Source organism: Asterias rubens, chromosome 18, assembly GCF_902459465.1.
Source record: "Asterias rubens chromosome 18, eAstRub1.3, whole genome shotgun sequence".
NCBI classification, from domain to species: domain Eukaryota; kingdom Metazoa; phylum Echinodermata; class Asteroidea; order Forcipulatida; family Asteriidae; genus Asterias; species Asterias rubens.
Genome location: NC_047079.1, coordinates 12,136,976 through 12,152,780, shown reverse-complemented (window position 1 = coordinate 12,152,780; position 15,805 = coordinate 12,136,976). Strand labels below are relative to the sequence as shown.

The window sequence follows — 15,805 nt, the reverse complement described above, 5'->3', positions numbered from 1 at the left end:
ACGATATAAATTAGACTGGTTCTGTAATAAAACGTTTCAACGGCTGTTTTAAGTTGATGTTGTTTTCACTGAACAAAACTTGCTACATTTTGTCTTTCACGATTATAAAAATGCCCATAATAATGTGAATAAGAAAGGGAAATTTCAACAACAAACTTAATCATTAAAAACAAACAATCTTAAATTATCCCGTTTTTTAAGTTAAAGAAATTGATAGATAAAAAGCACTCTGCAAAAAAATAAATAGTGACATGCAACTGCCAATAAGTATAAAGATAAGCAGATGTTGACGTTGAGGGGGCTCTTCAACGTGAACGGTCCTGAAAACCAATGCCTACTACTACAATCAATGCACAAATGATGCTGAAACGACCACTAATTTACGGTTCTAACCAAAATGCATGTTTAATTAGGTGATATTCAAGAGATCTGATCTCAATTGTCGGTAGTTTAGTGAGGCTGGAGGTACATAGGCGTATCCGATTCTTTTATTATAAGGTGAGAAAACGGTCTTTTTAATGGTACTAACAAAATTAAAGAGTGTTGTTTGATTTAAAAAAAAAAATGAATTGGTTTACCCACCGTTCGTTTACAACTTTGAAATTTGAATTTGAATTTTGGTTCAAAGGCAAAGTTTAAATGATTCAATTATGCCTACTGTAAAGTAGTCCATTACGCTCATGGAGTTGGATGTAATGTAGTTCACATCATTAAAAGACCTTCCTTACTGGGATGTAATTTTGTCGTTCTCCTTATTCTCGCTCGGTCGGTCGCGACCGAGTCCGAGTTAAAAACAAGAGAAGAGTACAGTAGTAAAATGGGTATCACAGTTTGTTTTTTTTCCCCCCATACACCGATGTGTGTTAGCACTGTATTGTAACACACATCGGTGTATTGGCAAAAAATAAATCATCGTTATCCCCGATGCAAATTTAACATCTATTTATAGGGTATTACTATCACATGATTTATTCCCATGTGTGAATGGTGTGACTAAATACAGACACTAAAGTGACAAACAAATCTTCTCACGGACATTCATGAGGGCTGAAGGGCTAGCCCCACTTGTGTGGCCAAGGATAGCTATCCTTGGCCACAAAAGTGGGGCTACTCCTAGGGCCTACAACAGTGTACATGCGGCTAGATCATTGTTATCATTGAATGAGGTTTCCGCTATCATCGTCTCCACAACGAGAAGACGATAGCGGAACGAACCTCCATTAGGACCATAGTTCTAGGAGTAGGACGAAGCTATGGTGAAACGCTTTTATATCGAATAAACTTTTGTTTGAAACTCCCTTCAGTTTTTTAAAGGTATTCAGCCAGCCTAGATTATAACACACACTTGACATCCTAGGTAGAACTATAATATAATGAGGTTCGTGGAGACGATAGCGGAACGAACCTCATATAGTTCTAAAAGAGTGCATAGTATGTACTTGTAGCCTATTTTCTTTGTTTGTTGCCCTGATGCATGCCGGTGGCCATCAATCAATCAATCAGTTTATTTCCACAGTTTCAAAATCACAATCAGTATCAAATCGGTCATAGGCAATGTATTACATTGTAGTTGGAAATAAACAAATAAATAGTTGTTTGATAAGATTAATTGAGGATGGTAAAGTATTACCGGTAGACTGATACACGAGGGACCCAAGTTGGTGATAATAAATGTCTTTGACTTTAAGAGTCTTATGTTTAGTAAAGTAGGGACTTGTATGTGAACGAAAATCAGCAAAATTAATGGTACGTAAAGCCCGTTTCTGTAGGAGGAGAATTCTGTTCAGTTTGTTGATTGCTTTGTCATGCTTTGTGGATGGCCAACTCTCTGAATCCTTAGAGTTGGCCAGTTGACCAGACAAGTGCAGCAAGTCTCTGACTTATTGGTGTCCCTTCAAAAGTACCCATCATCATCAACTTGATGAATCTTCTACACTAAACACTTCTGATTCTACATATCATGGTGGCAGGCTCCGAGTCCATGGTCATTAGAATGTTAGAGATGTATGTGCCCATGGAAAAAAATCTAAAATTAGATTAAATTCCAGCCCTGACGAATTCCATTGTTGCCAAACAAAATTGTTACCCAACAGAAAATTCCCAACAAACAAACTGTGACTCTATTGATAGGTCCTAATTTCATTTAAAAAGCTGTCGACCAGCGACAATTGAGGAAGGACCAAAGCTGATGTACACATTAGATTACATTTCATTTACTTAATAACCAACTGATTACATTAAGTTTGTCTTCACTCCTTAAGTTGCATTCCAATAAGCTGACATACGCATCCAGAGTGTCATCTTTTGTTGTAGTTACTTTAACTGCAAGTGTAAGTGTTAACTTTAACTTTAAAGGGTCTGGCATACTTTTTGTAGGATACAAAACACAACGTCCACAGATTTTAAACTTACACCGTTTGAAGATAATGATAGTAGAAAGCTACCCTTAAAATATTACTTGCAGAGGTGCTGTAGTTTTTGAGTAAAACAATGTCATGAAAATATGCTTTACGTTGTTTTACTCATTTCTCTAAAACTAAAGCACCTCAGTAATTGATATTTTCTGGGAAGCTTTCTACCATCATCTTCAAACTGTGTGAGTTTAATGTAAATCTGTGGACCTCTTGTTTTGTGTCCTACAAAAAGTAACCATACCCTTTAAGGGAAAGATCAGGTTTTATTTACTCAACAATCAACTGATTATGTTTGTCTCCCCCCCACTCCACCCCACCCCTTATGTAGCAGTCAAACGAGCTGACCTACGCATCCAGTGTCTTCTGATAGAATGTCAAGCTCAGACAGTAAGAGCAAAGACGACGACCTTCATCACAAGAAGAGACGAAAAGAGGATGATAAAGATTCCTGGCACGTGAAATCATTGGATGAAATCTTAGAAGAAAAACGCCTCAGGAAAGAACGAGAAGAAAGAAAACAGGTAGGGAGGGAATGAGTTTTACAACCTGCCATTCCATGCCTGTTTTTGGCAGGGCAAGGGCACCAGGGCATTTTCTCCTTGGTAAAGGGCACCCCTATGAGAAAATTAATAATAATAATATCAAAGTCTTATATAGCGCAAGGCTGTTGAAGCACTATTGACAGCCAGTAAATTGGTTATAATTAGTTGTAATCAGAACCCTCAGTCCTCCGGATGGCCATAGGTTTTCAGACAGAAATATTTCATGGTATGTTTTCTACTATCATCATCGTCAAACCGTGTAAGTTTTACGTAAATCTGTGATCTTTACAATTGTTTTTCTTACCAATTCTGTAATGTTCCTGTAAAATTAAAGGAACATTACAGTATTGGTTTTTGCTAACAAAACAGTTTCTGGCAGTGTAAGCACTTTATGTAATCCACCATCTACATAAACTGACAAACCTGTAGAAGTTTGAGATCGATCGGCCATCTGGGTCACGAGAAAATAGTGGAAAACCGATTAAAATTGTTTGCAGTGCATCGATACCAAAATAAAAATGAATAAAACGCTCATTGAGCGATAAACTCCAAACGCGAAGTTAGATTATTTATTTCTCATCAATTATTACATTACAGACAGAAATATTTCAAGGGATGTTTTCAAATATCATCATCATTAGACCATGTAAGTTTTATGTAAATATGTGATCTTCACGATTTTTGTTTCTTACCAATTTTGTAACGTTCCTTTAAGTGTGAAGTTCCAGTTGTATCCTGAGAAATCTTTTGGGGTCTTTTTCTTTACCTCAGGACAAGGCTGACAAGAAGAAGGAAACTGTGAAATTGAAGCATTTGGAGGAAGGAGAGATTCACGGACAGCAAGAGATGAGTTCCAATCCATCACCTCAGAGAACTCGCCACAACTCGTCCGGAGATGACAGGTACTCACTACACCCTCCTACTATTAGTGTGCTTCTCAAGACAGCCAACCCATACCTGACTATGCTACAACAGTTGCGAGATTATAAAGAAAGAAAAAACACTCTTGTCACATGAAAGTTGTGTGCTTTCAGATGCTCAATTTCGAGACCTCAAATTCTAAATCTGAGGTCTCAAAATCAAATTCGTGGAAAATTGCTTCTTTCTAAAAAACTACATTACTTCAGAAGGAGCCGTGTCTCACAATGCTTTATACTATCAACCTCTCCCCATTACTTATTACCAAGAAAGGTTTGGTGCTAATAATTATTTTGAGTAATTACCAATAGTGTCCACTGCCTTTAAGGGTGCAGATCTTTGTGGGGGCGCTATATAAATGCCTATTGTATTGTAAATTGTACATGTTTGTTTGTCAACTTTCTTGATTTGAAACTCTGGTTTCAGAATGGACGAGGATGACATGCTTCAGATTCAACCTCCTCAGCTCGGAAAACGGAAATCGAAGGACACACATGGCAAAGAGGACCGTAAGAAACACTCCAAGACAAGAGATAAAGATGATAAGAGACACAAGAGACGTAAGTAGGTCAAAGGTCAATAGGTCAAAGGGACTAGAGAGAGTTCTTGTCAATAATCATAAAAGGCATTTATACTGTGCTTTTCCCAAACCAAAAGTGGGAAGGAGCAATACTAGCTAGATTGTAAATTAAAATCGTTACAAGACAATGTCTTTACTTGTACACTGCTTTCCTCCTATTGGAAGGTAAACGTTCACACTCCAAAGATTCAAAAGAGAAAAGAGGTCATGAGCGAGGTCGCCAGGTCAAAGATCACAGACGAGATGAAACAAGGTCATCAGGGGTCAGAGATCGCAATCCCATACGGCACTCTGAATCACGGTATCAAGACAATGCGAGGCATTCTGAATCGCGTCATGTTGAAGTTATCGGGGATTCTGGGAGATACGTAGACTCATCACGACACAATGATGGCAGTCGCCATGGTGATGGTAATCGATACAGCGATCTGGTGCGATCGTCAGATCAAGAGAGGCACGGCGATTCTGATCGTTACCGGTTTGAACGGGAACAATCCAGACGAGACAGGTATTTCGCTCAAACTTTCTCCACCTACCACTTGCCTTACTTTATTATTATTGCATACCATTCAACAATAACTCTAACAATAATATTGGTTCGTGTTTTGCACACTTGTAAACATACAATATTATCAATGCAAGAAGGTCATAACTCCGTTTGGCCAAAAGGTCATGATTTGTGGCCATGAAAAATTGAACAAGCTCTTGTAATTGAAAACAATGACTGTTGAGATGATCATAAAGTCCAAGTAGGGGAATAATGGTGAACAAGTTCAGATAAATCTGCAGGAGATTGACATGTTCAACACAATGTCACAGTTCAGTAGACTGTTCTGACGGTCCACTGGATTGCGTGCGTCGTCTACGGGAACGTTCTTTTGACCTTTGAGACTCTTCCAAATTTGAGTCCCTCATAAGCAACATTTCTATTCAACTGATTGATATTAGGGAACGATTGGAACGTCTCGAGCGTGAGAGAGTTCGTGATTTGACAAAACGAGGAGAGAGGGGTCGAGGAGACTTGGACAGGGGCCAGCGAGAAAGGGAGCGAGACCGCGGAAGGAAGCAAGATGGTGACTACTGGAAACATAAAGGAGGTAAGTTAACTTGTTGAGCGTCGGTCGAGCAATCTAGTGCACCATATTCAAGTTCTTTACCAGTTAGAAAGTTGCATGTCTGAAGATACTTTACCATAGTTGAGGATTCGTCCTCTTTTCCCATATTATACCTAAAATGTACATTTAGTTGGGAAAGTAATGTGTTAGATTTGTTCAACAATTAGATATTTGTTTTCTTCTGTGATAGAATCTAAATATGAAAGTCGTGATTATGAGAGACAAGACAGACGAGATGAAGAAGAGATAGATCTGACAACTAGAGATCGAACTCCACTTAGAGAGCAAGACGGTAAGAAAAGTCACTATAGGGGGGGGTCTGCATGTAAGGCCTGTGGTCATGTAAGAACTTGTATTTAAGATCGTCGTTTGTTTAAAGTATAACCAACATTTTCTTCTCGTCTCCATGTAGCCCAACATTCATGGCAGTTGGAGAAATCCGACACCGACGAAGATCATTATGAGAGGAACCAGAAAGAAGACAAATACCATGATGAGTCGGTTACCACGGCAACCAAGATGGCGACTGACAACAGGAGTAGCAGTAGCAGCGAGGAGGAGGACTCGTCGTCGAGCGAGAGCGACGCGGAGTCAGGATCTGGGAAGGAGTCTGGGGAAGAGAGCCGACCTGGATCGGGCGTCAACTCCTCTAAGGAAGACTCAGGATCTGAGGAGGAGTCAAGCTCTGAAGAAGGAGAGGAGAACAGCGACGAAGAAGATGAAGATGAGGAAGGAGAGAAGAACGATGGAAAGGAGGAAGGAGAAACGGGACAGACGAGCGAAGAAGAAGAGGACTCATCGGAATCGGAAGAATCGGATTCGGAATCAGAATCTGGAACCGAGTCTGGTAATTCTTAATCAGTGTAGAATCAAAATTTAATCATGGAATGTTGGAAAGATACCTCTAACTACCGGGCAATCTCGGTGGTCTAGTTTGTATAACACAGCTCGTGAATAAGGGTCATGGGTTCAAATCCCACCAGAGTAGTAAGCCTGTGATAAGTATACAGTGCTGGCACACATGTGTATAGGTAAAACCAAAACACATTTGTATCTATAAGTAAAACAAAAATTAATATTCGTTATCCCCAATGCAAAATTCCATCTATAAAGAAGAATGTTTGAGTTTGATTGATGTAATGATGAAGCCAAACTAATAATAATACAATGCTTGTTTAAACAAGTTTTCTCTTTTCAATAAAAATTGGAAATTCTACAGAGAACGGCAGTAAGAAAAGCAGTAGTGAGAGTGAGCGGAGTAACCATGACAACGATGCAAAGAGAGACACAAGAAACGTCAAGACAGAAGACGGGCATCATAAGAGATCCCCACAGCATCAACGTAAGACACCCATAACTAAGACAACATTATTCATGTTCCTTTATCTTTCTTGTCAAACCCTTCTATAAACTTGTACAGCAGACCACCACAAAGTACCATACCTTCTAGGTTAGCATTGGGTGGTAGAATACTAACTGATTGTGTACTGTGAACTGTAGAAAACATCCCTTGAAATATTTCTGTCTGAAATGTCATAATTGATGAGAAGTATTGATAAAACTAATAAAATAATAAAATCAATGTCATGTTTAATTGGACAACCGATACTCCACATTTCTGTTAGTAGTTGACCACAGTATTTTCTTGCGACCCAGATGGCCCATCGCTCTCAAACTTCTACAGGTTGGTCAGTTTATGTGTATGGTGGATTGCATAAAGTGCTTACACTGCCAGCAACTTTGTTGTTAGCAAAACTAATTCTGTAATGTTCGATTAATCTTACACAGATGTACAGAAGTCCAAGTTTGATGTGACGTCATCACCAAGCGGTGATGAAGAGCACACGGCGGAACCGGACTATCTCCCTGACTCCCCGCCACAGTCTCCCATTGAGCTGAAAGAGAAGTTACCACCCTACTTCCCGGCTGTCTCTGGTTGCCGCAGTGTTGAAGAGTTTGTTTGTTTGAATAAGATTGAGGAAGGAGCGTACGGGGTTGTTTATCGTGCAAAGGAAAAGAGAACAGGTAAAGACTTGAGGTTTGGTCATGATTTTGTCTTTTGTATGTGTTTTGAGATATTTGACAGTTTCTGTTATAGGTCATTCCAACAGTTTCATTCCACCATCCTGCATCTCTTTGGAACTCCTTGCCTGGTGGATATTCCCCCCCCCCCCCCCCATCTTACAATCTGGACTGTTTTAAAGCCATTGGACCCTTCCGGTAAACAGTATTGTCCAAGGCCCACACTTCGTGTATCACAACTTCTATATAAAATAACAAACCTGTGGAAATAAGGCTCAATCGGTCATCGGAGTCGGGAGAAAATAACGAGAAAACCCACCCTTGTATCCGCACGTTTCGCCGTGTCATGACGTGTTTAAAATAAATCCGTAATTCTCGATATCGAGAATTGATAATTATTTTACTGTTTTCTCAAAAAGTAAAGCATTTCATGGAATAATATTTCAAGAGAAGTCTTTCACCACTACCTTCTGTAAACCCTGTAAGTTATTTGTAAATCTGTGAACTTTTTTTGTTTTTTTCTGTACCGAAAGGGTCCATTGGCTTTAAGAGGAATATCAATTCCTGCCTCCAGCTCTCCTGAGTTATTTTCATGTTTAATCGTTTTCTTCTTGTAGCCCCTTACCTAGAATGGCTTACAGCATTGTTTGGGACGAACTTGCTTAAAGAAAAATGTGGCAGTGTCATGGCCGAACGGTTAAGAGCAACGGATTCAAGCACTGGTGTTTGATCAGCAGAGTGTGGGTTCGAATCCCGGTCGTGACACTTGCTGCATAAAATTGGGGAGGTAGTGCTTTCTGCTCTACCGGCTAGGCTTCGAATTGAAGACCCAAGCCTACATTCGTATGGACTGTAAAAGGGGTAACCCTGTTTCAGCCCTAGGAGTAGCTGGCAATGGCCTCTGGAAAAAAATAACTGTAGCCCACACCTTGAAGTGACCTTCAGGCCTCGTGTGTCAGGCGACTAGCATAAAAATATTTAAAAAATAGGTTTTCTCCAGCAATATCAACAAAAACTCATACAATTTCATTTTAAAACTGAATCTCTGTCTGTCAAGTTCCAGCGTAAATTAACAGTTTCCTCATGGAAGTATCCCTTACCAGAGGGGGACAAAAATATTATGTTTTTATGAAGTCGTTTCTTTTTCGTTTATTTGAAGATCAAATCGTCGCTTTGAAGAGATTGAAGATGGAGAAGGAAAAAGAAGGCTTTCCGATCACATCGCTGAGAGAAGTCAACACTTTGTTAAAATCACAACATCCAAACATCGTAACAGTCAGGGTAAATATGACGCATTTATCTTGGCGTAAATTTGAAGTCTGTCACAATCATTGATGTAGTGTTTAGAACAGACTAAGCAACATTCAGCAATATGTTTTAATATAATCAGAGGATGGACATTTCTATGCTTCAATTCTCCTTATTTCCTTATGGCATGTATGGACGTTGCTACCTGGTCACTGGGCCGTTTATTTAATTCCTTAAAGGCAGTGGACACGTAATTACTCAAAATATTGATTAGCATAAAACCTTTCTTGGTAACGAGTAATGGGGAGAGGTTGATAGTATAAAACATTGTGAGAAACGGCTCCCTCTGAAGTAACGTAGTTTTCGAAAAAAAAGTAATTTTCCACGAGTTTGATTTCGAGACCTCAGATTTAGAATTTGAGGTCTCGAAATCAAACATCTGAAAGCACACAACTTTGTGTTACAAGGGTGTTTTTTCTTCCATTATTATCTTGCAACTTTGACGACCAATTGAGTTCAAATTTTCACAGGTTTGTTATTTTGTGCATATATTGAGATACACCAAGTGAGAAGACTGGTATTTGACAATTACTAATAGTGTCCAGTGTCTTTAAACCATCTCGGCTTTCTGGGGAGTGCATCCAGTGCTGCCAAAAATCTTGAAAAAAGGGCACCAAGAAAATTCAATCACAAAAAGAATTAATTTATATGTCTGTTCTTAATTTGGTTATCACAGGAGATTGTGGTAGGAAGTAACATGGATAAAATCTACATCGTCATGGATTACGTTGAACATGATCTAAAGAGCCTTATGGAGACAATGAAACAACCTTTCACAATCGGTAAGCCAGAATTTTACTGTTAAGCAGATTTCTGGAAATGTGTAACCAAACAGTATTGATGATATAAAGCAATGTCTACTGTTCTTTAACTTAATATAACAGAATTGGTTTTTGCTAACATGTTCAGTTCAGTTCAGTTCATTTATTTCCACAGCATTCACAAGTATAACAGTCAAATACAATACAGTATTATGTAAACAGGGAGTGAAACTGTATAGGAACCCATAAAAAAGCACAGCTTGTAAGTACTGGGTCCCTGTAATCCACCATATACATAAACTGACAAACATGTAGAAGTTTGAGATCAATCGGCCATATGGGTCACAAGAAAATAGTGAAAAACTAAAAACATATTTTGCATAATATCGATTAAAAAATATATATGAATAAAACGCTCACTGAGCGATAAACTAAAAACGGGAAATTAGTTTTATTTATTTCTCATCAAGTATGACATTTCAGACAGAAATATTTCAAGGGATGTTTTCTGACATCATCAATAGACTGTTAGTTTTATGTAAATCTGTGATCTTCACGACTGTTTTCTTCTCACCATTCCTGTAAGAGTGAAGCTGACATAAAATTGCATGACGACTTGGGGTTGGAATTGTACTATGCGTTACTGCAGACGTTGTAAATGCTAGGTGATAAGATGTCATTTTGATTTTAAAACTTTCTAATCTGAACATCTCTTCACAGGAGAAACAAAATGTCTGATGCTGCAGCTACTCCGTGGTGTGCATCATCTCCATGACAACTGGATCCTTCATCGTGATCTTAAGACATCCAACCTACTCCTCAGCCATCGAGGAGTTCTTAAGATTGGTGATTTTGGTCTAGCTAGGGAGTATGGGTCACCGTTGAAGCATTATACGCCTATTGTTGTGACATTATGGTATAGAGCTCCAGAGTTACTCCTTGGGACAAAGGTACGATAATGTGAATAATTTATGACAAGCTAGGGAGTATGGGTCACCGTTGAAGCATTATACACCTATTGTTGTTACATTTCGGTACAGAGCTCCCCAGAGCTACTCCTTGGGACAAAGGTACGATAATGTGAATAAAATTTTACTTGCTAGGGAGTATGATGAATTTAAATAGCTAAGGAGTATGTGTTATTGTTGGATAATAAAATAGATATGACTTGCTTTGACAAGCAAGGCGTATGGGTCACTGGGTGGAAGTGTTAAAACAAGTTGGTTTAAAGACACTGGACACTATTGGCAATTGTCAAAGACTGGACACTATTGGCAATTGTCAAAGAGTAGTCTTCACACTTGGTGTATCTCAACATATGCATAAAATAACAAACCTGTGAAAGTTTGAGCTCAATCGGCCGTTGAAGTTGCGAGATAATAATGAAAGAAAACAACACCCTTGTCGCACGAAGTTGTGTGCTTTCAGATGCTTGATTTCGAGACCTCAAATTCTAAATCTGAGGTCTCAAAATCAAATTTGTGGAAATTTACTTCTTTCTCGAAAACTTCGTTACTTCAGAGGGAGCTGTTTTTTACAATGTTTTATACTATCAACCTCTCCCCATTACTCGTACATGTAATCAAGTAAGGTTTTATGCTAATAATTATTTTGAGTAATTACCAATAGTGTCCACTGCCTTTAAAGGTACTAGCTAGGAACCAAGTTTAAATAATCAATGTTAATTCTAATGCATATTTATTATTGATTTTAAAGGAATACTCATGTCCAATAGACATGTGGTCAGTCGGTTGCATCTTCGCTGAGTTCATCAAAATGAAGCCATTATTCCCTGGACGCTCTGAAGTAGATCAACTCAACAGAATCTTTAAGGTAATTATAGATGATGATAATAATACATGTAGTGGCTTCTTATACAGTGCGCATATCCGTCGCTCAGTGTCGCTCAAGACGCTTCAAGATACAGTCATTCCTGCAAGGTATGTGGGACTACGTTTGAAATGTGAGACCTACTCTTTTTACATACAGCACCGTGTAATGGTTTACAAGTGCTATGGTCCAATATGCTGCCAATCAAGCCAGGAACAATAATAATCAGAACCGTATTTATAACACGCCTTTTTGCCAAAGGATACGAAGCACCAGGTATTATTAATGCAAGGAGTGGGGAGAATTTTGAGATATAAGACCTAATCCTTAAGCACCCATGTAATGGTTTACAAGGTGCTGTAGCGCAATTTGCTGCTGATCGGACCAGGAACACCGGGCGAACCCCTTCTCTTTTCGATAAGTGCACTGGGTTCTTTTACATGCGTTTACACAACACATGGGACCAACGGCTTTACGTCCCATCCGAAGGACGAAGCAATGGTTATGTGTCTTGCTTAAGGACACAAGTGTCATGGCTGGGGATTCGAACCCACACTCTGCTGATTAGGAACACCAGAGTTTGAATTCGGTGCTCTTAACCGCTCGGCCACGGAACACCGGGGCAAAGCCCTTTTCTTTATGTGCGTTACACAACACCCGGGACCAACGGCTTTACTTGCCTACAGGTGACCTCAGTCCTCAACTATCCTCCACTCTATGGTGATACAACTATACATTGATGCCTCACCACGCACTGCCTCAAATCCCATACCTTTTGAGTATTTTGGTTAATTTCTTCTTTGCGCTTAACACATTTTTCGATCTTACAGGAGTTGGGAACACCAAGTGAGAAGATATGGACTGGTTATAATGAGCTACCAGCCGTCAAGAAGATGACGTTTGCCGAACATCCGTACAACAATCTACGAGAACGCATTGGGACGATCGTCACTGACCCCGGCTTTGACCTCATGAACAGGTAGCTTTCAAATTACCATTGTCTTAAATCTCTCGCACTTTGCGCTACAGAAATCAAAATCAACCATGATGAGTTACGAATTGAAATAAAAGAATTACATTTAAACTACAGTTTGGACTGGGATATTTAAAAAGTTGGACTAGAAAATGTCACATAGTAGACCTTTATCCGCCTCTATCTTGGTCATGTTGCTGGTATCGAATAACAATAAAGAATGCTAAAAATCATTTTGCAAACAGGAACCAGACTATTTTGTTCTTCCAGCCACGGTTTGGTAACATTGATATCAATGGGAGAAATTCAAAATGGCTGCACCATGATAAAGGTCTATAGGCATGCAGCTACAAGTACTCAGAGGTTGCTTAGACTGGTGCCTTTTTAGTTTTGATGTTGTATGAAGATCCGAAAGGTCAGGAAGCAAGGCAGTGAACTAATTGTAAATTTCTTTCACGGCAGGTTTTTAACCTACAATCCTGAGCGTCGTATCTCAGCAGACGATGCATTACATCATTCCTACTTTAGAGAGAAACCTCTTCCAATAGACGAGTCGATGTTTCCAACATGGCCGGCCAAGAGTGAAATGGCTCGTACAACGAAACGTAGCCCTAAGGCTCCAGAGGGCGGGCTTCAATACGCTAAACTGGTAAGTCATCGAACAATAACTCTGAACCTGTTGATGTATTCACACTTCACTCAAACTTCACTTCGCCTCGTGAAATGGAACAGTCCAAATTTTACCGAGCGATAATATTCCTCCCATTCCACTCTGAGCCACTCAATATTTGTATACTATTGACAACATGATTAACATGACAACATGGTTAACACTTTCCATTATTTTCAATCTTGTAGGAACAAGATGGAACAACTGAAGAAGGATTCCGGCTGACGTTGGCATCTCAAGGAACTTCAGCAAAGACAATGGGTTTCAATCTACGCTTCTAATAATATCCATCTATAACCGCAGTACAGCCTAACTCCCATGAGTGATAAACTAGGATCCTTATTCATTCCAACAAAATCCAACACCATTCAGTAACTCAACACCTAAACTGTTGGACTCTGATTATGGTGGTATGCCTGATCCCATGTAAAGCATAATCAGTTTACTAGTGCAGTCCTCAGTCCAACAACATTCAGTAACTCATCGCCTAAACTGTTGGACTCTGATTATGGTGGTGTGCCTGATCCCATGTAAAGCATAATCAGTTTACTAGTGCAGTCCTCAGTCCAACAACATTCAGTAACTCAACACCTAAACTGTTGGACTCTGATTATGGGGATGTGCCTGATCCCATGTAAAGCATAATCAGTTTACTAGTGCAGTCCTCAGTCCAACAACATTCAGTAACTCATCGCCTAAACTGTTGGACTCTGATTATGGTGGTGTGCCTGATCCCATGTAAAGCATAATCAGTTTTACTAGTGCAGTCCTCAGTCAAACAGAATAAATAAACTGCAGTTGCGTTTGTACAGATTTTGGAATGATTTTGGCTAATGTTTCAGTACTCAGTTCTTGGTCACTCTTTGAGAAACAGTGCAGTGAAAGATGTACACAAACTTTTAAATTCCTGTATTTAATTACAAAAATAATTAGGTGGGGTTTTTTTTGGGGGGGGGGGGCTGAAAGTTCTCACTTTTATTGAATTAAAAACTTCAGTATTGATCACATACCAAATTTATTTGATGTTTTTTTGTTAAAAAATGCCTCGTCCAATTTTTTTTTATTTTATTGATGGTAAGAAATGTATTGAAACAATAGATATCATTTATCAACTTAGTTATGGAAGTATAGTAAACTTTTATTTGAGACACTGATCGAAAACAAGTTTCAATGATTAGTAAAAGGTCATTTTCACAAATGTAATGAAGCTGACTTTAATAGATGTTAAATTTGCATCGGGGATAAAGAATATTAATAAATATTTTGTTTTTTTACCCATACACCGATGTGTGCTAGCTCTGTACATGTATACTCGGTATTTTCTGCAGTCCTGTGAAAAAATCACAGGCATGTTACTCATGTGCGATTCGAACCCACGACCCTTGCAATTCTAGAGCAGTGTCTTACCAACTAGACTACCGAGGTTGCCCGGTAACTAGAAGCTGACTTTATGTTACATTTCTAGAAGCCTTGGCCTCCGTTGCCCCTGGTCTTGGCCTTAGTGCCCTACTAACATGTCTAAGGTTTCCCATAGACTTAAAGATTTTTCCAATGGATGTGCCCTTTGCAAAATGAAAATTGCCCTTGCCCAATTCCCTCTCAAAGATAAAACCTCGGGCCGGAGCCATGTACAAACAAGTCACAAATTTCAAGATGATTTGTGCATTATGCATGACATAGCTGAAAATATCTTTGATTAATATTGAATTTGAATCGGCATCTTATGTAAAAACCTTTCTCGAGGAAAAGTTTGTAAATGTTGAGAGATTTTGCAGACAAAACTTTTAAGGTTTCGACACATTAGTCATTATGGGGTTGGGAATTTTTGTTCAACTTGTTAATTAAATTTTCCTATTTCACTTTCTATTTTTGTTAACGTTATGTTGGTGGCACAGCCCTATTTATTTTATTTTAATTAACATAAGTTGGGATGCATTCATTTTAAAGAATTAACACAAATTTTTGTTGAAGCAAAAAACTAAATACATATGAAGGCAAGTTTATAATTTTAGGTTCATGTGGACATTTCTGGCAATGGAGTCGGGATCATTGCCTTGTTTTGTACTGTCGCCTGTAAGTCCTGTTCCTGATGTGCAGTCTGTAATAATGAATACTAACTTAGTGGTACCAAACAGACACCAGACTAATGAGCCTTCCATTCCCATTTTGAATCTGGGTTCTCAATTTCTGTTCTGCAGGCTTCTTTGTATTTTTGAAAGTAGTTTTTTTTTTTTTATTAAAATAAACATTTTTGTAAATATTATCAATGTCTGATTTGTATAATTTATAATGGTTTGTCTGTTTAAACCAAACAATCTGGAGACCTACATGTCGCCCTCTATTGACTGAAATCATCAATGACGCCCATCTCGGAATACACACACGTAATCTCAGTGTGATTAAATGAATACAACAGAATAGATTACAGAAGAAAATATGTGTTTATTTGAATGAAATCAAGTAAGAATATAATACATGCAAGGACCTCTTACAATGAGGCAAAATAAAGAGTTGTACAGTAGTCAACAACCAGATCAAATCAGTTTTTAAAACCTCCAACTCTTACTCGTCCCAACACGACACCAAACTAAAATGGGTTTGTATCCTCATTCAAACCGGGGACCAAAAGGGACAATGGGTCCACAGTTGCTTTCACAAAGGAAAACAATGGG

The 15,805-nt window shown here is 38.8% G+C and overlaps 1 protein-coding gene across 2 annotated transcripts; it reads left to right on the top strand.

Annotated features, from left to right (window-relative positions):
* Window positions 1–341: 341 nt before the first annotated feature.
* On the top strand, window positions 342–13,697 carry LOC117302505 (cyclin-dependent kinase 11B-like). Of its 2 annotated transcripts, none has more exons than XM_033786468.1 (17): window positions 342–498; window positions 2,746–2,935; window positions 3,728–3,858; window positions 4,301–4,434; window positions 4,620–4,962; window positions 5,403–5,551; window positions 5,760–5,861; window positions 5,982–6,416; window positions 6,789–6,911; window positions 7,358–7,594; window positions 8,751–8,872; window positions 9,576–9,681; window positions 10,381–10,610; window positions 11,377–11,493; window positions 12,321–12,469; window positions 12,926–13,112; window positions 13,322–13,697. In XM_033786468.1, exons 2-17 carry the CDS (start codon window positions 2,786–2,788, stop codon window positions 13,412–13,414), a joined length of 2,808 nt encoding a protein of 935 aa, XP_033642359.1. In that variant the 5' UTR covers window positions 342–498; window positions 2,746–2,785; the 3' UTR covers window positions 13,415–13,697. The 2 variants fall into 2 exon arrangements, with proteins under 2 accessions (XP_033642359.1, XP_033642358.1); XM_033786467.1 differs by having other exon boundaries at window positions 2,743–2,935.
* Window positions 13,698–15,805: the final 2,108 nt, after the last annotated feature.

Coding starts and splice junctions, on each gene's coding strand:
- LOC117302505 (XM_033786468.1), top strand. CDS start 2,786: ATGTCAAGCTCAGACAGTAAGAGCAAAGACGACGACCTTCATCACAAG. Junction 4,435..4,619: donor TGATAAGAGACACAAGAGAC/GTAAGTAGGTCA, acceptor TCCTATTGGAAG/GTAAACGTTCACACTCCAAA. Junction 6,912..7,357: donor GAGATCCCCACAGCATCAAC/GTAAGACACCCA, acceptor AATCTTACACAG/ATGTACAGAAGTCCAAGTTT.